At 47.5% G+C, this 26,860-nt stretch overlaps 1 protein-coding gene across 1 annotated transcript in view; it reads left to right on the top strand.

The window, feature by feature from the left end:
- Positions 1–4,718: 4,718 nt before the first annotated feature.
- Positions 4,719–26,860, top strand: part of NSG1 (neuronal vesicle trafficking associated 1) — a 66,373-nt gene continuing 44,231 nt past the window's right edge. Inside the window, exons 1-2 of the mRNA XM_075858044.1 lie at positions 4,719–4,983; positions 5,356–5,506. Of these exons, the coding sequence (XP_075714159.1) occupies positions 5,378–5,506 (129 nt within the window). The 5' untranslated portion in view covers positions 4,719–4,983; positions 5,356–5,377. The remainder of the gene's footprint in view (positions 4,984–5,355; positions 5,507–26,860) is intronic.

Genomic DNA, 26,860 nt, shown 5'->3' with positions numbered 1-26,860 from the left:
TATCTAAGCCTATTATGTGTGATACTGTCTGCTGGGGCCATGTATCTAATCCTATCATGTGTGATACTGTCTGCTGGGGCTATGTATCTAAGCCTATCATGTGTGATACTGTCTGCTGGGGCCATGTATCTAAGCCTATTATGTGTGATACTGTCTGCTGGGGCCATGTATCTAAGCCTATCATGTGTGATACTGTCTGCTGGGGCCATGTATCTAAGCTTATTATGTGTGATACCTTCTGCTGGGGCCATGTATCTAAGCCTATTGTGTGTGATACTGTCTGCTGGGGCCATGTATCTAAGCCTATGGTGTGTGATACTATCTGCTGGGGCCATGTATCTAAGCCTATCATGTGTGATACTGTCTGCTGGGGCCATGTATCTAAGCCTATCATGTGTGATTCTGTCTGCTGGGGCCATGTATCTAAGCCTATCATGTGTGATTCTGTCTGCTGGGGCCATGTAACTAAGCCTATCATGTGTGATACTGTCTGCTGGGGCCATGTATCTAAGCCTATCATGTGTGATTCTGTCTGCTGGGGCCATGTATCTAAGCCTATCATGTGTGATTCTGTCTGCTGGGGCCATGTATCTAAGCCTATCATGTGTGATACTGTCTGCTGGGGCCATGTTTCTAAGCCTATCATGTGTGATACTGTCTGCTGGGGCCATGTATCTAAGCCTATAATGTGTGATACTGTCTGCTGGGGCCATGTATCTAAGCCTATCATGTGTGATTCTGTCTGCTGGGGCCATGTATCTAAGCCTATCATGTGTCATACTGTCTGCTGGGGCCATGTATCTAAGCCTATCATGTGTGATACTGTCTGCTGGGGCCATGTATCTAAGCCTATCATGTGTGATACTGTCTGCTGGGGCCATGTATCTAAGCCTATCATGTGTGATACTGTCTGGGGCCATGTATCTAATCCTATCATGTGTGATACTGTCTGCTGGGGCCATGTATCTAATCCTATCATGTGTGATACTGTCTGCTGGGGCCATGTATCTAAGCCTATTATGTGTGATACTGTCTGCTGGGGCCATGTATCTAATCCTATCATGTGTGATACTGTCTGCTGGGGCTATGTATCTAAGCCTATCATGTGTGATACTGTCTGCTCGGGCCATGTATCTAAGCCTATTATGTGTGATACTGTCTGCTGGGGCCATGTATCTAAGCCTATCATGTGTGATACTGTCTGCTGGGGCCATGTATCTAAGCTTATTATGTGTGATACCTTCTGCTGGGGCCATGTATCTAAGCCTATTGTGTGTGATACTGTCTGCTGGGGCCATGTATCTAAGCCTATGGTGTGTGATACTATCTGCTGGGGCCATGTATCTAAGCCTATCATGTGTGATACTGTCTGCTGGGGCCATGTATCTAAGCCTATCATGTGTGATTCTGTCTGCTGGGGCCATGTATCTAAGCCTATCATGTGTGATTCTGTCTGCTGGGGCCATGTAACTAAGCCTATCATGTGTGATACTGTCTGCTGGGGCCATGTATCTAAGCCTATCATGTGTGATTCTGTCTGCTGGGGCCATGTATCTAAGCCTATCATGTGTGATTCTGTCTGCTGGGGCCATGTATCTAAGCCTATCATGTGTGATACTGTCTGCTGGGGCCATGTTTCTAAGCCTATCATGTGTGATACTGTCTGCTGGGGCCATGTATCTAAGCCTATCATGTGTGATACTGTCTGCTGGGGCCATGTATCTAAGCCTATAATGTGTGATACTGTCTGCTGGGGCCATGTATCTAAGCCTATCATGTGTGATTCTGTCTGCTGGGGCCATGTATCTAAGCCTATCATGTGTCATACTGTCTGCTGGGGCCATGTATCTAAGCCTATCATGTGTGATACTGTCTGCTGGGGCCATGTATCTAAGCCTATCATGTGTGATACTGTCTGCTGGGGCCATGTATCTAAGCCTATCATGTGTGATACTGTCTGGGGCCATGTATCTAATCCTATCATGTGTGATACTGTCTGCTGGGGCCATGTACCTAAGCCTATTATGTGTGATACTGTCTGCTGGGGCCATGTATCTAAGCCTATCATGTGTGATACTGTCTGGGGCCATGTATCTAATCCTATCATGTGTGATACTGTCTGCTGGGGCCATGTACCTAAGCCTATTATGTGTGATACTGTCTGCTGGAGCCATGTATCTTAGCCTATCATGTGTGATACTGTCTGCTGGGGCCATGTATCTAAGCCTATCATGTGTGATACTGTCTACTGGGGCCATGTATCTAAGCCTATCATGTGTGATACTGTCTGCTGGGGCTATGTATCTAAGCCTATCATGTGTGATACTGTCTGCTGAGACAATGCACCCAATTCTATCCAGCGATGCAGCTATAGGAGTCTCAGGGTATGTGCACACGTAGTGACCAAAAACGTCTGAAAATACGGAGCTGTTTTCAAGGGAAAACAGCCCCTGATTTTCAGAAGTTTTTTGAGCAACTCACGTTTTTCGCTGCGTTTTTCGCTCCGTTTTTTACGTCCGTTTTTGGAGCTGTTTTCATTGGAGTCTACGAGATAACGGCTCCAAAAACGTCCAAAGAAGTGTCCTGCACTTCTTTTGACGAGGCTGTATCTTTACGCGTCGTCGTTTGACAGCTGTCAAACGACGACGCGTAAATGACAGGTTGTCTGCACAATACGTCGGCAAATGAATGGGCAGATGTTTGCCGACGTATTGTAGCCCTATTTTCAGACGTAAAACGAGGAATAAGGGTATGTTCACACGAGGGCGTCCGTTACGGCTGAAATGATGGGGATGTTTCAGCCTGAAAACATCTCCGTAATTTCAGCCGTACCGGCATGTGCAGGCGCTTGAACGCTGCGTCAATTACGGACGTAATTGGCGCTGCTATTCATTGGAGTCTATGAATAACGGCTCCAATTACGGCCAAAGAAGTGACAGGTCACTTCTTTGACGCGGGCGTCTATTTACGCGCCGTCATTTGACAGCAGCGCGTAAATTACGCCTCGTGTGAACAGACAAACGTCTGCCCATTGCTTTCAATGGGCAGATGTTTGTCAACGCTATTGAGGCGCTATTTTCAGACGTAATTCGGGGCAAAAACGCCCGAATCACGTCCGTAATTAGTGCGTGTGAACATACCCTTATATGCCTCGTTTACGTCTGAAAATAGGTCGTGTGAACCCAGCCTCAGTCTTAGGCCTGATTTACACGAGCGTGTGCGTTTTGCGCGCGCAAAAAACATTGCGTTTTGCGCGCGCAAAAGGCACTTGACAGCTCCGTGTGTCATCCGTGTATGATGCGCGGCTGCGTGATTTTCGCGTGATAGAGATGAGGCTAGTCGACGCCCGTCACTGTCCAAGGTGCTGAAAGAGCTAACTGATCGGCAGTAACTCTTTCAGCACCCTCGACAGTGAGTTCCGATCACAATATACACCAACCTGTGAATCAAAAAAAGACATTCATACTTACAATGAACTTCCTGCTTCCTCCAGTCCGGTCTCCCGGCCGTTGCCTTGGTGACGCGTCCCTCTCTTGTCATCCGGCCCCACCTCCCAGGATGACACGGCAGTCCATGAGACCGCTGCAGCCTGTGATTGGCTGCAGCCTGTGCTTGGCCTGTGATTGGCTGCAGCTGTCACTTGGACTGAATTGTCATCCTGGGAGGTCGGACTGGAGGAAGAAGCCGGGAGTTATCGGTAAGTCAGAACCTCTTGTTTTTTTTACACGTATATGTATATTGTGATCGGAAGTCACTGTTCATGGTGCTGAACCAGTTTAACTCTTTCAGCACCGTGGACAGTGACTGTCTCCTGCCGTCGCGTACCCGAACATTTTTTGCCGGGTTCAGTCAAAACGAGTTCGGCTGAACCCGGTGAAGTTCGGTGCGCTCATCTCTAATTTGACACTCCGTTTGGATGTTTGTAAACAGAAAAGCACGTGGTGCTTTTCTGTTTACATTCATCCTTTTGACAGCTCTTGCGCGAATCACGCAGTTCGCACGGAAGTGTTTCCGTGCGGCATGCGTGGTTTTCACGCACCCATTGACTTCAATGGGTGCGTGATGCGCGAAAAACGCACGATTATAGAACATGTCGTGAGTTTTACGCAACACACTCGCGCTGCGCAAAATTCACGCATCGTCTACACTGCCCCATAGACTAATATAGGTGCGTACGACACGCGTGAAAAGCACGCGCGTATATTACGCTCGTGTAAATGAGGCCTTATAGATATGCTGTCTCCGATATATATGCAAAAATGTATATATTTTTCCGGGGGGGGGGGGGGGGGGCGGTAAATGTATGTCTCGGGGCTTGTGCCCCTGATCTTTATAGACCCTAGCTGGTTATCAACTCTCATAATGAAAATGACATTATTTGCATCGTGGCAGTTTTTTTAAACACTGTATCGTTCAATAATTTATTGTTTTAATAAAAATCACGACGGCTTCGATCTTACCATACAAAATGATTTTCAGCACCACCGGTTACCCTATCCCTCATAGTGACCTATTAATTTCACCACCACTTCATAACAGAAGACAACCTATATGCCTTGCTCTGAAAGAGTTAACCGTGATTGATTATTCCACATCCATGTAATATTAAACCCGGGAGCTATGGCACAACCTGGGCAGAAGGTGTTTGTGGTGGGGATGGGATGATGGTTTGCACCAGTTACAAGGGAGGGCCGGGAGGAGGAGGGGAGGAGGAGTTGATTTTGGCCTCCAGGGGGCTTCTTTGTGTTGGATTCAGCAGCAGCCTCTAAGCTGCAAACCCATGGGTCCATGCAAACCTAGCGATCAGTAAGTGTCAAGCCCAGCAGCACCCCGTCTCCAGCTCCTGCTCCCATCTGCAGTTATCCGCACAAAGACCCCCAATAAGCCAGAGCTACCTAGAGGCTCCAAGAAGCCCCCCACAGCTAGTGCCCATCCTACAGAAGAAGAAGGTGACCACCAGGTCCTGCATCTCCTCCTCCCGTGGTGAGTACATCATCTTTTTTTTCCATTTAATCAATAGGAAATGTCTTGCGTCTTGCAGGAGGCCATCACTTGCAATCTGTCCTGATGATAAAAAGGCTTTGCATTATTAAACAGTAGCAATCGGCGTTATTTCCTGATGGGGATGATGGTCAGGGAGGGATTTCTTCTTGCGCAGCAGCCAAGAACGGGCAGCATTATCCTCCTAGAATATGTGTAGGCACCCCCCCCCCCTCCTTTCTTCTTCTTTTGAGTTACTGCTTTTGTTCAGCATCTGGGGGCTCCTCATTACTGTAATTCATTGTACCCATCCCTGGTGGCGGCAGAAGGTGGCGTTGCCTTTGTTGAGACTTTATGCTTTGATTTGCTTTGCAGGGGCGCTGATTAGTTCAACAGAATGGTGAAGCTGGGCAATAATTTTAGCGAGAAGGGGACAAAGCCTCCTATCTGTGAAGATGGATTTGACACCATCCCATTGATGACCCCTCTGGATGTCAATCAGCTGCAGTTCCCACCCCCAGACAAGGTATGTATAGAGGAGGGGGCATTACACAAAGGTGGGCACCAGCAGGTGCAGCTCGCCCGTCATTATACAAGAGCTGGTAGACAATGGGCACCCTTATTATTGATATGAGGTGTTTTTTTTTTAGCCACCACCCATATTACCATCTGTATAGCTTACATGGTATTATTATATACAAATGTACTTTTATAATAAATGACCTGGATACTTGTGATCTGATCTCCAGATGTTGATACAATATCTCCACTGGTCATATGGTTTTTATGTAATTATATGAATTATTTTTCTAGTCAATACCAGTGTCCATAATGTTATTACCCAGCTCTCCGCAGACCCTGAATGACATAGCTCTGTATTTTTATTCAATGTTACATCACCGATCTTTTTTGTCCACTACTGGTGTGTCATTATTCACTGTAGTACTGGCATGCTATTCATGTCTGGATGCTCATGATGAACGGGGCTACATATCTCACATAGATTGGTGAGTGCTGCAGTATACGGAATTGGTGGAGGATGTATGAAACATTTATTTTATTATTATTTATTTATTTATTTTATTATTTATTATTTATTTATTTTATTATTATTGTTTTTATTATTATTTTTATTATACAAATATTTCCATACAAGTCTTAACTGGCCTTTCACCCTATATTCCTGACATTTTAGCTTCTAACATTATTCTATCCTTGAATTTCAGTGTTTTCAGAAAAACTAGTTTGTTGTACCAGTGACCCAATATATATATATATATATATATATATATATATATATATATATATATATATATATATATATATCTCTCTGTTCTAAGATTCTATAGATGTAGGTAAACTTGTATTTTACTTTTTCCTGTTTTGACATTGAATGGGCACTAAGCTTTAAGGTCTTCTAATCTAGATTTGTTGTAGAGGTGTATATAATCTATTGTTCCCTGTTATCAGCCATTTAGACCGTTCTTCAATGGGATTACTGAAGAAAAATCTCTGCTCCTATGATCACTACTTTATCTAATATGCCTCTAGGAAACATTACATACAGAATGGTGACTGATATCAGCATCTTGTGGTATAACATTGCATTTTTATATATATATACTGCTCTGGGACTAGTGGCACTTTAATGCTTTGTCTAGTATCAGTCTTGACTTATATATATGTCTCCTGCACCATAATAATAATATTAATAATATATAAAAAGCAGGACATTGCAGTTGGTATGCAGTACTGGGAAGCTAGCGTCCTTATTTATAAACCTGGTGATGTCACCCAGCGGTCTCATCACTGATCATCCATTTAAAGATACACTCCAGCTACAGATGTGGCAGAGCTGAAGTAAGGTAATGCAGGTTTGCCTGCAGTCCTATGTAAAACTGCAGATAGCTTATCATGATGAAGACAAACTCAGCTCTAGTGCATTGACCAACTGAGCTCTGCTACATCTCTTTAAACAAAGAATACAGGCAGTTATTGTTGTAAGGAATTATTGCTGTACCGATGATGAGGATGATAATGACGTCATTTATCTATTTTTATCATAAAATAATGCAAAATAATAAATAAAATTAAAACATTGTGGTCAAATGTGTAACGATTATGATGCAGTTCATTACAATATGCTTTCATGTTGTAATCTACAACCAATTTTTAGAAATGACCCCAAATATCCTTAAGGCTGGATTCACACATGTAGTTTTGTAGCAGTTTTTGATGCAGTTTTTTTTTTTTAAGCCAAATACAGGAGTGGAAACATTAGAGAGGAGATGTATCTGTTTTCTTTTATGCTTTTCCTTCTTTTTGGATCCACCTGTATTTGGCAGTTCCTGAGGTATCTTGGTCTAACAGATGTTCGATTTCCAAATTATTGGCAGCCATTGCAGTCGACTTTCTACAGACCATAAATGACATATAAACTGTAATTCTGTATGTGAGTCACAGCTTGCTGCCTCCTCCTCTCATGTTCACACGCAGTGTTTTCAGGAGTATTTTGGGGCGTTTACGCCTCGAAAAACGCCAGAAAAAACGGAAGCTGAACGCCTACAAACATCTGCCCATCGAAATTAATGGTAAAAACAGCATTTAGTTCATATGGGGCGTCTTTTTACGCCGCTGTTTTAAACAACGGAGCGTAAAAAGTTGCTCCGTAAAAAAAAGTGCATGTCACTTCTTGAGGCGTTTTTTGGAGCTGATTTTCCATTGAACACTATGAAAAACGCCTCAAGAAATGCCTGAAAAGAAGCTCCAAATTAAAACAAGATTCATTTTCAGCTTCAAAAATGCCTGAAAATCAGAGGCTGTTTTCACTGAAATCAGCTCCGTAATTTTCAGCCGTTTTTGACTCAGCGTGTGAACATACCATTAGGCTCGGCCTCGACATGTCACAGTTGCACTGGCAACACCTCCTAGCCAGGGTTGCCAACCTCCACTTCATAAATTTCTGGATAACTGAGCTAAAAATCACGGGCAGACCAAAATCATTGCCTGTGCAGTGTGCAGTGTTCTAGGAGTAACTCACCATGACCTGCCTAGGTAGAGTCGTGTGTTAACCTTAAACCATACTATCCCCCACCCCCATTTAGTAACGACACATGACACCGAGGTTGGATGTGAAATGGCCACAGCAGCCGTTTATTAATTTCACAGTTTTATAAAAACAATTTAAATCCGAAACATTCGGATAACTAGTTAGGAATCCACCAGAGAATTCCTCCTAATAATTCACATGACCCAACATGGGTCAGAATCATAAATAACAATTAAACGTTAACATTAACCCGAGCAGAGGAAGTCCTTGAAGCCCCTTCAGATGTTCCTTTCAAGAACACACCGAATTAGCCATCTGCAAACCACTAATTACCTCCAGCCGTAAACCAGCTCGGAAGCACCGTTCACCTCTGCAGATGGCTCCAACCACTAGAAGTCCACTTCAAGGGGATAACACCCGATGAAGCCCTCAAGTGATATACCGACCACTAGAAGTCCACTTCAAAGGGATAACACCCGATGAAGCCTTCAAGTGACATACCTTCTACCAGAAGACCACTTCAAAGGGATAACACCCGATGAAGTCTTCAACCATGTACCTTTTTTGGGGGACGCATACCCCCGATGCGACCCCCCCACCATTTTGTACTGACTGGCCTCAAGGACTCCCCCCGCCAGCTGCCATGACAACAGAACCTACTCCGGAAAAAAGAAAAACATGTTAAATAAGCACACAAAATAAAACAAAACGCTCATAGGCAGACGTACATAAGACCTAAGGAGTAACAAAACAAGGGTGGGAGGGTGGGAGCTTTGCTTAATGTGTGTTACTCCTCCCGCTGCTTCCGGCTCAATGCCGAGAAACAGCGGGAAGCGCAGTAACGGCCCCCCCGCCCCCCTTAACTCCTCCCCGTCCCTCCTTCAGCTCCTTCAACTTTCCCTGACCTCGTAACATTAACCCTTTCCCTACCAGGACGGTCATGTCGGCTTCCCTTAAGCCTGCAGCTGCGTCCAGCCTCTTCTTGACCTGCCTAGGTAGAGTCGTGTGTTAACCTTAAACCATACTATCCCCCACCCCCATTTAGTAACGACACATGACACCGAGGTTGGATGTGAAATGGCCACAGCAGCCGTTTATTAATTTCACAGTTTTATAAAAACAATTTAAATCCGAAACATTCGGATAACTAGTTAGGAATCCACCAGAGAATTCCTCCTAATAATTCACATGACCCAACATGGGTCAGAATCATAAATAACAATTAAACGTTAACATTAACCCGAGCAGAGGAAGTCCTTGAAGCCCCTTCAGATGTTCCTTTCAAGAACACACCGAATTAGCCATCTGCAAACCACTAATTACCTCCAGCCGTAAACCAGCTCGGAAGCACCGTTCACCTCTGCAGATGGCTCCAACCACTAGAAGTCCACTTCAAAGGGATAACACCCGATGAAGCCCTCAAGTGATATACCGACCACTAGAAGTCCACTTCAAAGGGATAACACCCGATGAAGCCTTCAAGTGACATACCTTCTACCAGAAGACCACTTCAAAGGGATAACACCCGATGAAGTCTTCAACCATGTACCTTTTTTGGGGGACGCATACCCCCGATGCGACCCCCCCACCATTTTGTACTGACTGGCCTCAAGGACTCCCCCCGCCACCGCGAAACAGGCCTTGACCACCTTAAGCCTGTGAGTTCCTCCACACCACCACCGCCCTTTCTATGCCTTCTGCTATAGCCAAGCTCCAAATATCAATGCCAACCTCGGTCAGATGAACCCCGTCACTCCTCCAGAAATTCCCCAATCCTGACTCCAAATCCCTATGCCTCACGCAAATGCCCCCGTTCTTTGCCACAAAACGGGACACCGCCCGGTTAACTTTTATCCGAGCCTTATTGACTCTCTCCACCGATCTAGCTAACCGCCAATGCTTCCTTGGGACTATGTCCGACCACACTACCACCAACTTGGGATAAGATACCCACAAACACAACAAATCATGTTTGATATCCCGCACCAACTCACGAAAAGGGCGGACTCCTAAGTCATTCCCACCCACGTGCAACACTAAAACCTCCGGAACCCTATCAAGCCGCACATATGTCTGGAATTCCGCCAACACCCTGTTCCACGACATACCTCTAAACCCCAGCCAATGCACAACCGCATCCTGTCGCGGAATGCGCAACTGGCGACCATCCGGGCGGACGTCCGCCCTCAAAGCCCCCCAGTGCACGTACGAATGACCCATCAACCACACCAGACAAGGAGGCGAATCTGAAACGGAAAACACAGTTAGGCACCACCATATAACATTTGCAAGCATAAACAACAAAATTACAACATATGGGGGCGGACATAGGACTTAAACCTTTTAGACTCCCAACGACCAATACGCCTCACCCCCTCATCATCCAACCCCCAGCGCCCTGCTTCCGTTGCTGCGCCAATCCGGAAGGAATGAGATGAATATGAGCCTGCTGCAACCCCAACCGCCGTCAAACATTTTTTAAAAACAGCTCCAAACTGAAACCTGGACAAGAACGACCCGTCCACATGACGTAACAAAGGCAAATCTGGAGACCCCCTGTTTTTTGTAAAACCCCGCATGCACTCTACTGGGCACATGACCGACCCCGGGAGAGCGAACAAAACTATCAGTTTTCCCTTCCCTAATTGGTCAGTTTTTGATCTACGCAACCATACCTCCAACCGATCTGCAAAAAGGCTCACCTCCCCAGATCTCAGCCCCCCTGCCTGTTTAGTACTTGGCGACACCAACTCACCTACTCTAAATGCTCCGAAGAACGCCAACGAGAAAGCCAACCGAAACAAATCCATTTCATCTGAAGAACGACATACCGATGCCAATGAACCGCCCAACAAGCCCAGCAAAGCAAACGACACCGGCCTTCTACTATCCGCCTCCACCCTACCTCTGCGCAACCCCTTCAAAGCCTGCGATACCAGAAATTCCTTCGATACATCCCGCAAGCCCCGCAACTTAAGCCCAAACGCCACCGCGGATATAAACCGGTTCACCTTCGCTACTGAAAACCCCCCCTCCCAGGCATCCCCTAACCAATACAAAAGTGCCACCAACCTGTCTCTATCCGTATTGACATCACCCAACTCTCTTACCCACTCCTCCCACTGCCTCCAACAAGCAGCATAAGCCCTCCACGTCGTGCGCGCCAAAGACCTTTGTAACAGCTGCTCTACGGGACCGATACCAGATCCCATAGATGATCCGGACACGCCAAACCGAGACGTTCCGCTCCCGGGGCCAATTCCCGAAACCGGTCCCACTGCGAGCGAGAAAGAGCATCAGCAACACAATTCCGTACACCCGGGACATGCACCGCCACCACCCACGCGTTCAGCGACAAACACACCAACACTAAATGTCGCAACAATTGAACTACCGGAGGAGAGGACGCCGTGATGTTATTAATGGCAAGCACCACCCCCATGTTGTCGCAGTAAAAACGGACCTTCTTATCCCTGAGCCTGTCCCCCCAAATGGTAGCCGCCACCACGATGGGAAACAGCTCGAGCAGGGCCAGATTCCGCGTCAATCCACTGGACACCCAGCTAGCCGGCCATTGACCTGCGCACCACGGACCTCCCCCGTAAGCTCCAAAGCCACCCGCCCCAGCCGCATCCGTGAAAATATTCAGATCACTCGTATCCTGCGCTGGGGCCATCCATAGCGAGCGACCATTGTACTGGCCCAAGAAGTCATCCCAAACCTGAAGATCAGCTCGGTGCTCCTCCTTGAGCCTCACAAAATGATGCGGCGCCCGCACTCCCGCCGTTGCCGCCGCCAACCTTCTACCAAACACCCTCCCCATCGGCATAATCCGGCAGGCGAAATTCAACTTCCCCAGCAGCGACTGAAGCTCCCTCAGCGACATTTTCTTCCTTCTACAAGCCCGTCGCACCTCCAGCCTCAAAGCACCCAACTTATCCGCCGGGAGCCGACACTCCATCGCCACCGAGTCAATTTCGATTCCCAAGAAAGAAATCGTCGCTACCGGGCCCTCCGTTTTTTCCGGCGCCAAAGGGATCCCAAAATCCCTCGCCACCTTCTGCAGGGCATGAAGCAAGTTACCGCAAACCGGCGAACCCCCCGGGCCAACGCACAAAAAATCATCTAAGTAATGGATCAACGAATCGACCCCGGATACTCCCCTCGTTACCCACTCCACGAAGCTACTAAACGCCTCGAAGTATGCACAAGAAAGAGAACACCCCATCGGAAGGCACCGATCCACGTAAAAGGCCCCATTCCAAAAACAACCCAACAGCCGTTGGCTTTCTGGATGGACCGGCAACAACCTGAACGCCGCCTCGATGTCGGTTTTTGCTAGCAGCGCCCCCGCACCCGCAGCCCGCACTAACCCCACCGCCTTATCGAATGAGGTATAAACTACGGAACACAACTCGTGATCAATCCCGTCATTTACCGACGAACCTTTGGGATACGATAAATGTTGAATCAAACGAAACTTTCCGGGCTCGCGTTTAGGGACAATACCCAAAGGGGACACAACTAAATCTTTTACCGGCGACTCCACAAATGGCCCCGACATGCGCCCCAACGAAACTTCTTTTAACAACTTTTCCGACACGACTTCCGCATGCAAGTAAGCCGATTTTAAATTCCTCCGCGTAACCGGAACCTCATAAGGAGGCGGAGGAATAACAAAACCAACACTAAACCCTTCATAAAGCAACTTAGCTGCCGCCCTATCCGGATACTCATTTAGATAAGGGGCCATCCTTTCCACCCTCACCGGCGACACCCCCTTGACCAGCCCCGTGCTGGTTCCCGGACCTCTTTTTCCGCAGACATTTTGCCGCCCCGTGTGATGCACCATTACACTCGGAGCACACGTGCTTGAACTTGCACGTGGCCCCAAACTTGCACTGGCCTTCATTGAATTGCCAGCAAAACCCCGCCTTTCCCCCGCCGCTTGGTCCACTCTGACTAGTCTGGCCTCCCTGGCCACCGCTCCCGGGAAAGGGCTGCCTAACCGGAGCCGTAACCCGTAACCAGAGAGCAATATCCTTCTGGTCCCACCGAATCGCCGGCCGAACCGCCTTCCGCTGACGGAATTGCTCATCATATCGCAGCCACGCCTGACCCCCATACGCCCTATGAGCCTCCCCAATAGCATCAAAATAACAAAATAACGCCGAACAATTTTCCGGCGCCTTTTCCCCTATCACACTAGCCAATATGGCGAACGCCTGCGACCAATTAACGAACGTCTGCGGGATAAGCCTATACCGCCGCCGTTCCTCCTCGTCCTTTTTACTCTCATCCCGCTTGCTCTTATCCAAATTGAATTTAGCCAGCGGCAAGAGAGAAAAAATTTCAACGTATTCATCTTTCCAGATCCGATCACGCACCTCCTGCTTTAAATGCGCCCCCAACGGACCCTCAAAACAAACATACACCTCCCCCCGAGCACGATCGTCCATGCGCACTCGATCGCCGTCCTTCTGTGCCTCAGTCTGCACCGACACCGCGACCGCCTCTTTAACCGCCACCACAGGACGCGCCTGCAACGATCCCACGTCCCTGGGGCCTTCCCAAACTACCGCAGGGGACACTTCCGTTACAACCGGCGCCGCGGCCCTATCAAGGCGCCCCACCAGCTCCCGTAAGCAACCCACTAAATCTGCCAAACCCGCTCCGTCGCGTCCGCCCGCGCCACTACCGGCCCCCGATGCTATGCTAGCAGCCCCCCCGCCGACACCCGACATAAAAATCGCTGGATAAGACAATAATGGAGTTATACACTCACCGGGCTGCACAGGCGCTGTGTTCCCGTCAGCCGGACCATCCTGACCTCGACGATAGACGTCCAGTTCACCTTCCTCCAGTTCTTCTCTCGCCGACGACTGTCCCTCCCAACGACATCCTCGGAAAGGGGATGAGGACGCGCTGACCGATGGGCCGGCAACCTGCCGCCCGACCGCCGGGACCCAGACTTCCGACCGGACCTGTTGCCTCGACGTCGCTGCAGATCTAGTCGTCCGTCTAGACGATCCTGACGAAGCCTGCCCCCTGGCCGGAACATCACCATGCGGGGCGGCCGTACCTTGCTCTCGACATCTTCCATCTGATGGGGGAGGGGTGACAGGGAGCCCGGCCTGCGACTCCCTGCTTACCGCCGGACCCCGTCGCGGCCTGGGATTCCTGCCAGGACGCAGGGCCTGGGAAGGGGCGGTCCTCCCAGCTGCCTGGCCTGCAGCGTCCGGGATCGGGCTCCCTCTGCGACGCCGTGTCCGCGGGACTACCTCCGGACTAAGGCGCTCTGGAGGTCGGGACCGCCGAGAGGGACGGGTCGACACAGCCTGCATCGCCGTCACCCCTGCCACCGCTCTCTGCCTGCCCAGCGCAGGAGCGGTTGTTGCCGACTCCCCCCCCGCCGCCATAGCCATGCTCGTAGGGGGGCCGGGGGAGGGGAGCCTGTCCCTTACAACAGACCCCGAACGCCGTGCCCGACGTGGCGAAACGGCGTCCGGGATCCGCGTTAATGCAGCCACGGTCTCCTCCAGCCATCCGGGACCGTGGTGCACAGCAGCGGCGCGCAGCCGCTCTAAAATCAAGGCCTCTGCCATTACTAAAAAACCGGGCAACGGGGAGCTTTGCTTAATGTGTGTTACTCCTCCCGCTGCTTCCGGCTCAATGCCGAGAAACAGCGGGAAGCGCAGTAACGGCCCCCCCGCCCCCCTTAACTCCTCCCCGTCCCTCCTTCAGCTCCTTCAACTTTCCCTGACCTCGTAACATTAACCCTTTCCCTACCAGGACGGTCATGTCGGCTTCCCTTAAGCCTGCAGCTGCGTCCAGCCTCTTCTATCACAGCCTCGCTTGTAGCTTTCCCCCGCTAACTTAGGTGATGTTTTCTCTGATTAGTCGTTCACTTTCCCTTTTTTTCTCCATCTGGCCCAGACCGCTGTGACGACTTATTCCAGCCACGACTCTTCTCTGCAGAATTTGACACGCAGACATGTTGGTTTCTCGCTTTTCCAGCATCCACCACACCTATACCCCATCCTCTAAACAAACTCGTAATCCAGATGGTAATAATGATCCCTCAGTGCACGACACATTAAGTAACCATGCCCCCTTTGTGCCCTCTGTAAATAGTGCCACACACAGCACCCCTTTGTAGATAGCGCCACACAGCCCCCTTGTAAATAGCGCCACACAGCTCCCTCCTATGTAGATAGCGCCACACAGCTCCCCCTTGTAAATAGTGCCACACAGCTCCCCCCTTGTAAATAGTGCCATACAGCTCCCGCGCTTGTAAATAGTGCAACACAGCTACCCCCCTTGTAAATAGTGCCATACAGCTCCCCAGCTTGTAAATAGTGCCATACAGCTCCCCCCTTGTAAATAACGCCACACATCTTCCCCTTGTAGATAGTGCCACACAGCCCCCATTGTAAATAGGGCCACACAGCCCTTCTTGTAAATAGCGCCAAATCCCCCCTTGCTCTTAGTGCCAAACCCCCTTGCTCTTAGTGCCACACCCTCCCCCTTTCTCAGTGCCACACTCCCCCCCTTTCTCTTAGTGCCACACTCCCCCCCACATTGCTCTTAGTGCCACGCTGCAAACAGAGCGAAGAGCGGTAGCCTACTGCTACCATTTTCCGCTGTGCCTGACGTGACTCACCATAGGAGGAGACGAGGAGGTCATGTGGCGCAGCGGCGGAGTTCCACTTCTGACTAGGTTCAGTGACGGCCCGGGAGTGGACCAGTCCAGTCAGCTGACCTGAGTCATCTGACCACATGATGCTAACATGAGGTCAGGTGACAGGTCAGGTGACTGGATTGGTCCACACCTGGGCCGTCACCGACCTCACTTGGCAGTGGCCTGCATATTTTCAAATTACGCAGAAGTCAAGCGGAATCTGAAAATATGCCCGGCCACGGCCTATTCATCCTTTACACTGCGCATGTACATTTCAGCGCATGTGCAGTGCAAAGTTCCAAAGAATGAGGAAAAATCTCTACGGATGGCAGAAAAAAAACACCAATTTTTGCCGACTGTCCGTACATTTTTGGACGGTTGGCAAACCTGCTCCTATCATATCTATATCTGTGAAACAGGAGGCTTAGGGCGATTAAAGAGGTTGTCTTACGATCCTATTAAGGGTTATGGATGTCATAGAGCAGGGTACCCCTCTGAGCCAGAACAGAAAGCTAACAAAAAGCAGCTTAGGTCAGTCAAGGTGTAACTTGGGCTACAATGCAAAATCTGTACCAAAGCCCCCACCGACCATATGCCATTTATAAAACTGGTATCTTATGTATCAGAGGGGCAGGGACCAGGTGCAACTGCTACCTCTGTACCCCCTATAGCTATGCCCCTGGTTCTCACTCTGGTAGACTCGGCTCACATAAGTATTACATGGTCAGCAATTTATTTGAATAGCCAAAATGTAATACTATGTTACCCCTTTAAAGTACCTTACAGAGAGAGAGAAAGAGAGAGAGAGAGAGAGAGAGAGAGAGAGAGAGAGAGCTGTGCATACTGTGTGTGTGTGTATGTATATATATATATATATATGTATAATTTATTATCATCCATGGGGGACCATGGAATAGCTTTGTAAAGGGGATGTGTCAGCATTATTCCATTTTTATAAATCAAAACATACAGGGCCCCTATGGATCTCTTTTTTCGCAGAACCGAGTAATAAATCCTGATCCTACTGTTCTTTCCTAAAGACGCACCTGCCGTTCTTGCAGAGACATAGAGGGATGCCGCTTCCTTAGATGGAGTGTTACTAATAGATTTTTCCTGGCTTGTGGTTGAGCTCCTATTAGTTACACTTGATCCCAGACGGCCATTTCCACGTGTACATCTGCCTGCCATGGAGACAGCTCTGTGCTCAGGAGTGGATATACTGCTCTCGTGGTAGAACGGGGTCTATACTGGTGATACTTTCTCTGGGCCTTACAAGTACGTGTTATATTTAATATACAGTACACAAGAAAATGGCGACAGCACACTGCGAACACTAATGCCATCTAAGCCACTAAATATAAATAAATATACATTACTGCTAAATCTACTTACAATAGGGAGGTTCTTAGCGCACATTTTGATCAAATTGTGTGAGCCCACCTGCCACGATAAGGCGACCTCTATGAGGTGGGAACCTACGCTGCACATACACCCAGAACTAGGACTAAGCCTACATATATCTGGGGATGGTAGGAACCAGCATTAAACTAATTAAAATCACCCATGGCAGAATGGGAGGAGTGCAAGATCAAAAAATGGAGGCAGTCACTAACCCCACATATATGAATCATATAAACAACGCAAAAGGTTGAACAGCACATTCCAACAAAATGAAACAAAACGTGTATGCAGGTGCAAGAACACCTGTGACTGCAAATATACAGCAGACAAAGAAATGGCGACAGCACACTGCGAACACCAATGTCACCTAAACCACTAAATATAAATAAATTGGCATTACTGCTAAATCTACTTACAATAGGGAGGTTCTTAGCGCACATTTTGATCAAATTGTGTGAGCCCATGTTATATGTTATATGTAATATAGTTGCTTATAATTGAGTGAATAATTTGAAGCTTGACTGGAAGGTCCATGATGTTTCTAAATGTCTATACATTGCTGCACTTGTGAGTCCTGTTGCTTTAAGTCTTGGTGTAAATCCTAAAAAGGGGAGTATAAATGGAGGACCACTTTTCTGGATCCTGTCCCAGTTTTGGCTCACCTTGTGAACAAAGCTTTGAAGAGGTGTTTGCAGGTAATCATGGCTGATGTTGGTAAAGGGACCATAACATTTTTTTGCCCCGACTCAGATCACTCTGGATCCACCGGTGGTCATAACTCTGGGTCCCGTGACCCATGTTTTGTAATAAAAGTCGGCAGGCCACTGAGGAGAGTTGGCCACTCATGTGAGCGTCTCTCTCTATTCATGTCTATAAGACGTAGGGAAATAGTCAAGTGCACATATCAGGCACACCCCTTCCCATACCGAGAATACCCCTTTCAATTTATTTCTTCAAGCAGGGGGAAGCAGAGAAAAGGATTTACTGTTTTGTCATGGGTATCCAAATCTGTTTTTGGCCCTAACTATATGTCTCCTGCACAGAGTAATAATACAACAGGGTAAATAAAAGCACAGTAAAAAAAAGAAAGAAAGCTGTGTCTGAATGGAAAATTATATTTTCCTATTCATTCGTAAGTTAAAGGGGTTCTCCAGAACAAACATTCATGACCTATATTTAGGATAGGCCATTAATTTTCAATCGGTGGGAGTCTGACCACCGAGACTCCTGTCGATCAGCACAATGACGACGTTAACCTTGCAGGAGTCCCCTTAATTTTTTACACATGGGGTGGGACGATGGGTAGGTAGTTGACTAGAACACAATGGGGGGGGGTCACAAAATATGGATGAACCTTAGGGACTAACGGTTGTAGGGCACATTATGACATCCCCGCCTTGGGCCCTATGAGAGCTTGTCCTACCCGTTTATACAGGCACATCAGATCATCTGAATAAGCGGTTATGTCTAGCAATGCCATTCATTTCCATATAAGTGAATGGGAGAAGGATGTAATACTGTGAACCGCCGCTACGAGTGTGACGGTGTTTAAAAGTGCGGAGCAGCGTAAGCAATGAAGGAAAGCCGCGGCCCCTTCAAACAGCTTATTTGCAGAGATGCCAAGAGTCGGACCCACACCAATCAGATATTGCTTGCCCATCCTGAGGATAGGCAAACAATATATCTCACCGGACAACCCCCCCCCCCCCACAATGACCCTTTTCTTCTCTGTAGTCTAATTGACTAGAATCAAGCTAATTGAGAGAAATGAACAGTATAGGACAATATCAGTCACTCAGCTGGCTCTCCTATAGTATATCAGGCTCCTTATATCCAGTAGGCCTTGATTACAAATCAATACCTGTGACCATATAATAAATAACTGCATGAAAGTGCCATGTCCGTGCCCACATCTGTGTGGCACTGCCCAGAAATTTACATCAGTTGTAGTCATTAACACAGCACTCAAAATACAACATTATGCATTGGAGCATCTGTCACGTAGCAGACGTGTGAGCTAGCCAGGGACCATTAGTGGCCTGAAGGAGATTGAGGCAGGCCATGGATGAGGGTGGTTTGCAGAATTCTGTGCAGGCCATAACTCAAATTAAGTGGTCAGCCCGAGTGTGGGAACCAGTGAGAGGGAGAGTATGTTGTGCTCAAAACCCAAAAGAAGAAAAGAAGATGTAGGCAAGTCCTGGTGGGATTTTTAAGCATCTGTGTTCTGGTGGGCCGCTTGGAGTGATGCAATGAGGACTGGTTGCCCAGTAGGCCTGACATATGGCCTAGTAGTGCTTTCCTGGATTGAGTTGGACTGGGTGAGGTACTCAGTGGGAGGGGTAGTGTGTAGGAGTCTGAAGACGTCAGGGCCCTATACAGCAGGCTGTGGTGAGTGTGTAGAAGTGGACGTGGTCGATTGTTCTATAATGAGATTGCCTATTGGACAAGAGTAGTAGAGTACTCCTTAAGAGTCTGGAAACTGTGACCAAGTCTAGAACCCTTGAAAGTCAGGGAGCTGCAAGTGAGAGTGCCTTGAAGCAGGGTTAGAGTATGGAAACATAGTGCCGTCTGCTGTTGACGGTGGGTGAGAGTTTGGGTGGGACTGTGTGAGGTAATATAGTCTGGGTGTGACCTCTGTGAACCCAACAGAGACCTGCAGAGGAATGATTTTTCGTGAAACGGTAAAGCATCCCTCCAGTCCTGGGACAACATTTTAAATATTATGGTGTATCTGGAGTAATAATATCTGATGCCCTCCAGCTGTGCCCCTCTGCCGTGAATCAACCGGTTTAGGGTCCTCTCTGTGCTGTCCCAAAATGGCTGCAGCTCTTCTTACTCTATGAGTCGAATACACTCCCATTGTTCGCTATTTGGTCGGAGCTGCTCACGTGAGCAGTTCTGTCCAATCCGTAAACAGATGGAGTGTCCTAGACTGTCTGAGAAACGCTGTGGCCATTTTGAGACAACACAGAGGGAACCTGAAAACGGCGGATCCACGGCACATGGGGGGGGGGGGGGTGATGGGACTGGAGGACACCAGGTAATATTACTCCATATACCCTATCACATTTATCATTTTGTCCTGATATCGGAGGGTCGGTTTAAGAGACTTTGCCACTTTGGATGAACTGTAACCGCCAAGATTGTGTGCCTCATTGAAATATTGTAACCATTAAGCAGGTTGTGCCTCTTATGGATATAAGCGTTACGTTTTGTGTGTAATATCAGTTGAGTTCAGTAAAAATTAATCTGTTCAACATTTATTTTCTTTTGTGTTTTCTTAAAAGTGGAACCCCTCCAATATCCACACATTACAGAATTGCATGCAATCATCATAATGATAAGATTGTAAATCCGATTTCACAGAATTGTTATGTTTAGACCCAGCAATAGTGGTAACATTAAGCAGAATAAAATGAAATGTAATCACCAACATAGACCCACCCCTCATTACGCTGGCAACAGGTCCAAGAACAACTCTGGTTGTAATCTCAATACTGTGTTCTAAGTGCCGAGACCTAGATATACCAATTACACTACCCCAGAATTTTTCCAAATTGCAGTGCTCACAGCGGTGCCACACAGCACACAGTAGTGTAGGCCAGGCAGACTGTATCACAAATGTGTCTCTCCACAATCCTCCACTTCTCTCTACTTAACTGACAGGAACATACGAGGATCCACTCGAATGTAGTTATCTCTTCCTGTGCCAATATCTACAGTCACAGATCAGCACTGGAGAATTCTGTCTGGCAGAAATGATCTATAATTGATCTCCACTATTAGAGTAGATGTTTGGTGTTTGGGGACAGTGTCAGGAATCGAAGACACTCATCGAATCCTAGATACTTATTTACAATGGGGGTGGAAGAGTCAGAGGCCTCAAGGAAGAGGCTATAGTTGCCTGAGCTGATGCTCTGCTCTGTTAACAGCATTCAGATATATGCTTTACGGCAGCCAGATGGACTATAGGAAACAATAGTCTGGAGGTGACCCATTGACTTCTATTAGACATTCTCTGTGACCTTTGCAGGCAGCGGGAGGAGGGGAGCTGTGTCCATCGCCTATTGTCAATGGTGGATCCTGTGTTATCTATATAGTGGTGTTAGGCCATATTCACACGACAGGGATTCTCGGCCGTGTGACAGACGTATTTTGAACGGCCGACGTAGAAACAATAGACCCCAAATGGAGCTATTCACACGGCCGACTTTTAAAAAAAAAAAAATGGAACATACCCTATTTTGGGCCATTTTCCCGTCCGCACGGCTCCCATAGTAGTCTATGGAGCCGTGTAAAGCACGGCTGCCACTTGGATGTGATCCGAATGACGGCCAAGCTTTCTGCCTTTCGCTCGCTCTCTTCTCCTCAAAGTGCATGTGAGGAGGTGGAGGAGGAGGAGATTTTTGCTCCCTGTAGGAGCAGAATCGCTAATCCCTGGCCACAGCGTTGCCAAAGCTGTGGCCGGTGATTCCGCTCCAGGAGAAGTCCCTGACGTCACTGTCCATATAAGGAGAGTCACGTCAGGGACCTCTCCTGGAGCGGTCCCCTACTACTGAAGCGGAATCCCCGGCCACAGCGGCCAACGCTGTGGTCGGTAATTCCGCTCCAGGAGAAGTCCCTGACATCACTGTCATATGGACAGTGACGTCAGGAACTTTTCCTGGAGCTGTCAGCTACAGTGGCGCTATCTACAGGAAGGGGGTGCCATCTACAGGGGTGCTATGTATAAAGGGGCTGTGTGGCACTACCTACATGGTGGCTGTGGCAGTATCTACAGAAGGCTGTTTGGCATTATCATCTACAGAATGCATTGTGTGGCATTATCTACAGGGGGACTGTGGCAGTATCTACAGGGGCATGGGTAGCATTATCTACAGAGGGCAGTATGTGTGGCATTATCTACAAAAGGCTGTGGAGGTATCTACAGGAGGATGTGTGGCATTATCTATAGAGAACAGTGTGTGGCATTATCTGCAGGGGCAGTGGCAGTATCTACAGGGGGCTGTGTGGCATTATCTACAGAGGGAAGGGTGTGGCATTATCTAAAGGGGGGCTGTGGCATTATCTACAGGGGGGCTGTGGCATTATCTACAGGGGGGCTGTGGCATTATCTACAGGGGGCTGTGTGCCATTATCTGTAAAGGGCAGTGTGTGGCATTATCTACAGTGCGGCTGTGGCAGTATCTACAGGGGGCTGTGTGGCATTATCTACAGAGGGCAGTATGTGGCATTATCTACAGGTGGTCTGTGGCATTATCTACATGGGCAGTGTGTGGCATTATCTACAGGGGGCTGTGGCAGTATATACCGGGGGTTGTGTGGCATTATCTACAGGGGGCTGTGTGGCATTATCTACAGGGGGGCTGTGGAAGTATCTACAGGGACTGTGTTGCATTATCTATAGAGGGCAGTGTGGTATTATCTACAGTGGGGCTGTGGCAGTGTCTACAGGGGGCTGTGTGGTGTGGCATTATCTACAAAGGGCAGTGTGTGGCATTATCTACAGGGGGGCTGTGGCATTATCTACAGGGGGTCAGTGTGTGGCCTTACAGGGGGCTGTGGCAGTATATACAGGGGGCTGGATGGCATTATCTATAGAGGGCAGTGTGTGGCATTAGCTAAAGGGTGGCTGTGGCAGTATCTACAGGGGGGCTGTGTGGCATTATCTATAGCGGGCAGTGTGTGGCATTATCTACAGGGGGCTGTGGCAGTATCTACAGGGGGCTGTGGCAATATCTACAGGGGGCTGTGTGGCATTATCTACAGAGGGAAGTGTGTGGCAAAAAATTGACAGATGAAATTCAGCAATTTTTAAAATGGACAGGGAAAAAAACGAATGCAAAACTGGTCAAAATCGTCCGTTAAAAATGGAAACATGGCCCGGAACGGAAACGGAACAGATGCAAAACTAATGCAAGACGGCTGAGAAAAACTAACCAAAACGGACGTTTTTATCAGATGACACTCGAACCCTGTCGTGTGGTTGAGCCTTACCTTTAATTGTAATCCTTATGTGAAGATAATGGGATGACTGTTGAGAACAGGAAGGATCAGTCTATTATGAGTGGTTGATCCTTTGTTATCTATATATAGGTGTTACCTGTCATTATAATCCTGCCTGTGATGATAATGAGAAGTGATCTCTACAGAACAGGAAGGGTCAGTCTATTGTGAATGGTGGATCCTTTGTTATCTATATATAGGTGTTACCTGTCATTAAAATCCTGCCTGTGATGATAATGAGATGACTGTTGAAAGTGATTACAGCAGAACAAGAAGACATCAGCCTATTGTGAGGCTTAGTGCCTAGAGGAAAAACTGCAAGATTTCAGGATTATTTTAAAATATAGATAATAATATGAAAAATTAGAAAACACATCACAAAATAAAAAAATTATAATGTTTAATATAAAAATTATATTTACAAAATAGAACATTTTCTGATAATATATTCCATGTCAGCGCTGTGCTAATTATTCACATTAAAAAAAAATCCTGAAATGTTCCAGTTTTCACACAGCTGTTTTCACACGTAGCCTGACATTTCCTGTAGCTCCCTTTTTAACTGTGTACACTGGGACAGACTCAGCAAAGTCATCTCATTCAGGGTGAAGGGTTTAATGACACATATCTCTATTGTACAGCTGGAGGCCTTGATAAGGCAAGATAGTAACACTATACGCACAGATAAGAATCTATATGCAGCCCCCTTGCCACTCTTTTGTCTCCAGGGGAAGTGGATGTACTCCATCTTTTCTGGTAAGTGCCATATATGAGATACACAAATCTTTCTTGCATTGTCTGTATATCATACCTCTCAACCGTCCCAGATTCAACGGTGTCCCACTGTCCCGGGGGTATGTCCTACTGTCAACTGTATCTGCATCCTCAGGACGCAGAAACAGTTGAACCCAATACTGGACTGTCAGCTCCCTTGAACTGTCAGCTCCCTGCTTCAGCATTAGTTCAGAGTGGAGGAGCAGAGGGAGCTACTCCGCTCACCGAGCACTCCCCAGGCACAGCGCTACTTTAAGCGCTGTGCCTGGGGAAGCCATTGACATCACTGTTCATAAATGGACAGTGACTTCAGGGGCTCCACCTGCAGCGGAATCCCCGTTGCTGAAGCTCTAGACGTGGTTTCCGCTCTTAGACGGAATCCCTGACGTCACTGTCCATATATGGTCAGGGGCTCCTCCTGGAGAGGAATCCCCGGCCAAAGCGTCGGCAACACTCTGGCAGGAGATTCCACTCCAGGAGTAGCCCCTGACGTCACTATTCATATATAGACAATGTAGTCAGGGGTTCCCTCTAGGATTATGCGCTGGCTGGGGATTCCACTCCAAGAGGGAATCCCAATGGCGCTATCTACAGGGGGTGAGGGTAGCGCTTGCTACAGGGGGTTGGCGCAATCTATAAGGGGTTGTGGTACTATCTACATCGGCACTGTGGCACTGTCTTTGTGGGCACTGGCACTAGAGGCAGCTAAGGGGACATTATACTGTATGGGGCAGCTAAGGTGGCATTATACTGTATGGGGGCAGCTAAAGGGGCATTATACTGTATGGGGCATCTATGGGGGCATTATACTATATGGGGAAGCTGTGGGGGCATTGTACTGTATGGTGGCAGCTAATGGGGCATTTAACTGTATGGTGGCAGCTAAGGGGGCATTATACTGTATGGGGCAGCTATGGGAGCATTATACTGTATTAGGTAAGCTATAGGGGAATTATACCATATGGGGCAGCTGTGTGGGCATTATACTGTATGGTGGCAGCTAAGGGGGCATTATATTGTATGGTGGCAGCTAAGGGGGCTTTATATTGTATGGGGCAGCTATGGGGGCATTATACTGTATGGGGAAAGCTATAAGGGCATTATACTGTATGTGGCAGCTATGGGGCATTATGCTGTATGTGGGAATTTGTGAGAATCATACTGCATGGGGGCATCTGTGTGGGCAGTATACTTTATGGGGGCATCTGTGTTGGCTTTATACTGTATGGGTGCCTCTATGGGGGCATTATACTGTATGTTAGCAGCTATGGGGGCATTATACCATATGGTGGCAGCTAGAGGGCATTATACTGTGTGAGGGCAGCTAGAGGGCATAATACTGTGTGTGAGGCATTATGGTAGCATGATACTGTGTGGACTGAACCGGGTGTGTATGGGCGGGGATTGGGTGGGATTAGAATCGTGGCGAATATAAAAAAAATTGTCCCTCTTTGTGATTCTTAACATTTTGGAGGTATGTGTATAGTCAGTGCTGCTGGGAGTGTGTGCTTTATGGCAGCTGCAATGAATGGGTGGTAACGGACAGAAAAGTGTCAATAAAGTAATACAGTCTCCAGGGCTCCAAAATGAGACCCAGCATCCTTACCTGGGGGTTAAAATATGCTGGGGTGAGGCCACCTTACCCCATCCCAGTCTATTACAGATGGGCCTGCCTGTTAACCCATTAGTACCTTTGCCCCACACTTACATGCAGAAAACATAATGAGGGAGTCAAAGATAATGAGGGAGTCAAATTAGCTCCAAAAACAGATATTGTCTGGATTTACAGTGATGATTGAATTCCCCTATATTAATACCATACTTAGCAGCATTAATCGCCGTATCGTTTAGTCCGTACAGAACATTATTGGGAAGTATTGCTGTGTAAGGGATTATGTATTCATATCACCCTCCTACCAAGCAAAAAATCAATTACATGATAATTCTGCCACGCCGTATGATAATATGATATTCCGGTTTTGTTTTTTTTAAATAAAATGTGATAAATAGCAGGCGATTTTTCGGAGGCAGATATGTAGCTCTCTGATAATTCTTATCTACGTGACGCGCGTCTCTGGCAGCGCTGGATATAAAGGTTCTGTATGAAGGAGCGTTCGGCGTTTACAATATATTGAGCACAATGAAGAAATGTCAGGCCTGGATTGATGGGCTTCACTTTAATATTATTGCTCAGTAATAGATAATGTTGAATTTCTGTACAGAAATCCTTTTCCCAGTGATTGAGTATAAACCGCTCTAGAATACATTTCCATTTGTAAGCACCAGACAAGAACATGGCATCAATACATCCAATACTCAGGTTTTACACGACAAATACTAGTATATCTCTGCTATTCTTAGAACTTTTTAGTGGAGTTGTCCATCTAGAGACAAACAACTTTTCCAATTCAACATCTCTGCTTGCTGTTAGTGAATGGAAACATTCTGTTCACATCCAGAAGCTACAAAAACCTGTCCTGACCATGTGCATGGCTCGGTGTATGGGTGCGTTCACACGTGGCGGACTTGCATTGTTTTTCTGTATACTACAATGTAGGCCTATGGGGAAAATATTCTAGGATGCAGATACGCCATGCGTGAACGCACCTTATCAGAGTTTGCTTTTGTAACGACCATGTACAGAGCAGTAACTTGTAGCTCCTGGGTCCCAATGCAAAATATGTTACAGGGCCCCAACATCCATGTGCCACGTATAATAGATAGCAGGGTGTAGCTATAGAGGGTGCAGAGGAAGCTGTCGCACCTGGCCCCTTGTGACTGAGGGGGCCCACAGGCCTCTCCGCCACAAAAGGAGACACCAGTATTAGAAATGGTATATGGTAGGTGTGAGGCCCAGTTGCAGATTTTGCATTGTGGCCCAGGAGCTTCAAGTTATGCCTCTAAGGGTATGTTCACACGGCTTATTTACGGACGTAATTCGGGCGTTTTCCGCCTCGATTTACGTCCGA

The sequence above is a fragment of the Rhinoderma darwinii genome, chromosome 1, assembly GCF_050947455.1.
Source record: "Rhinoderma darwinii isolate aRhiDar2 chromosome 1, aRhiDar2.hap1, whole genome shotgun sequence".
Lineage (NCBI taxonomy): Eukaryota > Metazoa > Chordata > Amphibia > Anura > Rhinodermatidae > Rhinoderma > Rhinoderma darwinii.
The sequence above is the reverse complement of the archived record's forward strand: the minus strand, read 5'-3'. Positions and strand labels throughout refer to the sequence as shown.